This window comes from Chenopodium album, chromosome 12, assembly GCF_948465745.1.
Source record: "Chenopodium album chromosome 12, dcCheAlbu1.1, whole genome shotgun sequence".
Lineage (NCBI taxonomy): Eukaryota > Viridiplantae > Streptophyta > Magnoliopsida > Caryophyllales > Amaranthaceae > Chenopodium > Chenopodium album.
Window position 1 is genome coordinate 2145070 of NC_137845.1, and position 3038 is coordinate 2148107.

Consider the following 3038-nt stretch of genomic DNA (forward strand, 5'->3'; position numbering starts at 1 on the left):
TCATGTATTTGAATAGGTATTTAGAGACTTATCTCTGTTACACCATTCTACATTTATATGGGCTGCATACTTCACCAACAAATCAACATTGTGAGGGATGATAAATCTATTATCTATTGTGTGGCCATTTTTTATAGTTGTTCGACCATCATCACGTCGTCTGTATATTGGGAAACCCTCATCAGTTACAGTTGTTCCAGAATTGAAATCCTTAGGATAGTATTTGGAGCATTTCCCATCTTGCATGCAAGGGGAGCTTCGGTTCATAACCCCACAAGGCCCATGTACCATTAGCTGGACAGCTAATTCGTATGCATTTGGGTCGGCTTCTTTGTTTGGAAGTTCCGCTGAGATTATGCTGTCAATGTCTTCAAGGTTATTAATCTTATCCTCCGGATGTAGAAAGAGAAGTATGTGTGCATGTGGAAAACCTCTCTTTTGGAACTCAATGGTGTATATAACTGTAAAAAAAAAAAAAAATAAATAAATAAATAAATTTCTGGTTTTATTATTAATTTCAAAGTTTTCGTAACTCGTTAATTTCTTTTCATACCTGCAAGAACCCTCCCAAAATGTTCATTTGTTGTTAAGTCTCTGATTAATTCATCGAGCTTTAGTTTAAACACACGAGCCACGATGTCTGGGCGATCTTCAGGCCGCTGCCCCGGATTCAACGCTAGAAATTCTCTAATCTCACTCCATGTTGGATTACATGTGAATGTGATGAATAAGTCTGGTGGGCCAGCCCATCTACATATGGCCATTGCATCGTGGTAGTTCTGGACTCGAAATCTGGGGCTATTAGTGAATGATGAAGGTAATACTACACGTTTCCCTATTGAGGCGGGTGCTGTATCCCCTCGAGAAACTGCATCTGTTAACCCACGCAGAATTTCCTTTCTTATTGTGGTTTGATTGAGCCGGACATAACCTAGCCTCACTTCTTCAATGCATGTTAGTGCATCTACTATGAATTGTTGGCGTAGCCTCCCGCAATATATGAGAGTCATTGCTTCCTCGCACAATCGATAAGCATAATACTCTCTCATGGTGACTGTTTTCTTTTTCTTTCTAGTTGTGGTCTCAGCATCTTTATGGGGGATGTCAATTCTGTAACCATCCTCTCCATAAGGAAACAACAATGGATATTGTAAGGCCATAAAACTGGGGTGGTTCTCTGATATCCTTCGAAGGCCATAGCTTCTTTCCTCTATGATGACATCTCTAGTACTTTGTTGTGGATCACCTGTTCCAACAATTAATGCTGCAAGCTCCTCTGTAGTTGGTAGGTTGTACTCCCTACCATCTTTTGACCGCACACCAATTAGGCGTACCCGAACATTTGGCATTTCAGTGACAGCAAATCGTTCCTTTGCCATTTTAAACACCTTAGCAAGTTCGTTGTTTTCATAAAGCATGTTTGCAAGACCAGCAACTATTTCGGGATTCAACTCACTGGTGGCATTGCTTGTGAGGGAGTTGATTCTGTTGGCTACCTCATTTTGAGTGTCATAAATGTAAAGTTGGGTGAATCTTGGTTGTTCACCAACAGGAGGGAGTAATGAGCCTATCTTGTGATAGTTTTGTCCGTGTAATCTAAAGACATATGGCCCAAGACCTCTATTAACACTTCTGTCAACCCTTCCTCCCATAGATGTGAATGCGAAGATAGAGTTATACGGCCTGATGTTCTCCTTGAAGTTTTTATTTTGAGTACCTCCATCTGGATTTAAAAGGGTTTTTAAGAATTGAGGTGGATTCTTGAGTTTTGGGAGTTGAATCTTCCCCTTTTGACAACAGATGCTGTGCTTAGGGTTGTCAACTGAGCCAACACTCTTCACTCTTTCTTCAATCCAAACCCTTGCACTGCAATCAACACATTTTTTTGTTGGTGGCCCAAAATTCCACGTTTCTTTGTACTTCCCTGTTAAGATATCTCCATAAGTCCATATGACATTGTACATCTAAATAGTTGTAAAAGCACTAAAAGATAGTGGCCTTACTTTGTTGCTCTTTTCTTCCAGAAACGTGTGCATGTATATTGGTCTCGCTACTACAGCCAATTGATGTTGTAGCTGCATGACATAAAAGCTCTAGGTTAATTCTTGTATACATATTAATAAGCTTTTCACAACATGATTTATGCCAATTATGATTATACCTGCTGTTAAGTGGGTGTCAATTTGATTGGCCTGGTCATGCATTTCATTTACTTCTAACTCCACTCTTTGTTTTTGGCGTGATGCGTTCGAACATTCACCATTATCAATCCTCCTCTTTCGACAATAAGTTTGAGGGGACCCTTTGGAACCAAGGATGGTATATTGGATGTCAGAAAACAATATATACAAACTCATTAATTGTGTATTAACTTTGTGCAGTTTCATTATTTTTTTTTTGGTATTGTTAGTTTGTGTACATACCTTCACTTAATCTACTTGATACACTTTGTTGAGATGGTATGTCGCTGGCTAGTGTGGCCCTCACTCGGTTTGCCCTTTGCCTTAAAATGTATCGACGTAACAGTCGTGCGTGTCTTGCTTGCCTTGCCTTGTCTGTCAAAAAAACATGAAATGTGAACGTATTAAGTGATTGTTATGCTGTTAAATTAATAATAATGAGATTTTTCACCAAGTTTACCTTCACTCAAAATGGTCCTTACTATTTGTTGAGTCTGTAAGTTATTGTCTTGATTTTGTATTGCAGTCCATACTTGGTTTGCCCTTCTTTGCCTAATAATGTGTCGGCGCAAGAGTCGTGCTTGTCTTGCCTTTTCTATGTCTACCATCACTGCATCAACATTTTTAACTTGTTAAAATATATATAAACATCTGGCTCGCAGGTTTAATAATACTATGCTTTTATATATAATCAAGGGATCTATTTAACCAAATTGGACTTTTGTCAGCCAAGTAGATCATAACATAGCTGGAAAAAAAGGGAACATCCCAAATGTATCTATTCTGATAGTTGTAGGACAAACGATAACTTATCTAACTGACATTGATTTTAGGAAATGATAAAAGAATTACAATTTT

The 3038-nt window shown here is 38.5% G+C and overlaps 1 protein-coding gene across 1 annotated transcript; it reads right to left on the reverse strand.

Annotated features, from left to right (window-relative positions):
- On the reverse strand, positions 1 to 2788 carry LOC145572769 (uncharacterized). The gene is made up of 4 exons (XM_081631737.1): positions 2641 to 2788; positions 2424 to 2555; positions 554 to 1924; positions 1 to 461 (listed from the first exon to the last, which is right to left on the reverse strand). The coding sequence occupies exons 1-4, from the start codon at positions 2786 to 2788 to the stop codon at positions 1 to 3; spliced, it is 2112 nt and encodes a 703-aa protein (XP_081487863.1).
- Between the last annotated feature and the right edge of the window lie 250 nt (positions 2789 to 3038).

Excerpts from the sequence above, each read along its gene's own strand:
- LOC145572769 (XM_081631737.1), bottom strand. The coding sequence starts at position 2,788 with ATGGTAGACATAGAAAAGGCAAGACAAGCACGACTCTTGCGCCGACAC. Across the intron at positions 1,925-2,423 it reads ATCAAGTAGATTAAGTGAAG|GGAAGTACAAAGAAACGTGG; the intron begins GTATGTACACAA and ends ATATCTTAACAG. Across the intron at positions 462-553 it reads TTTTGGGAGGGTTCTTGCAG|TTATATACACCATTGAGTTC; the intron begins GTATGAAAAGAA and ends TTTTTTTTACAG.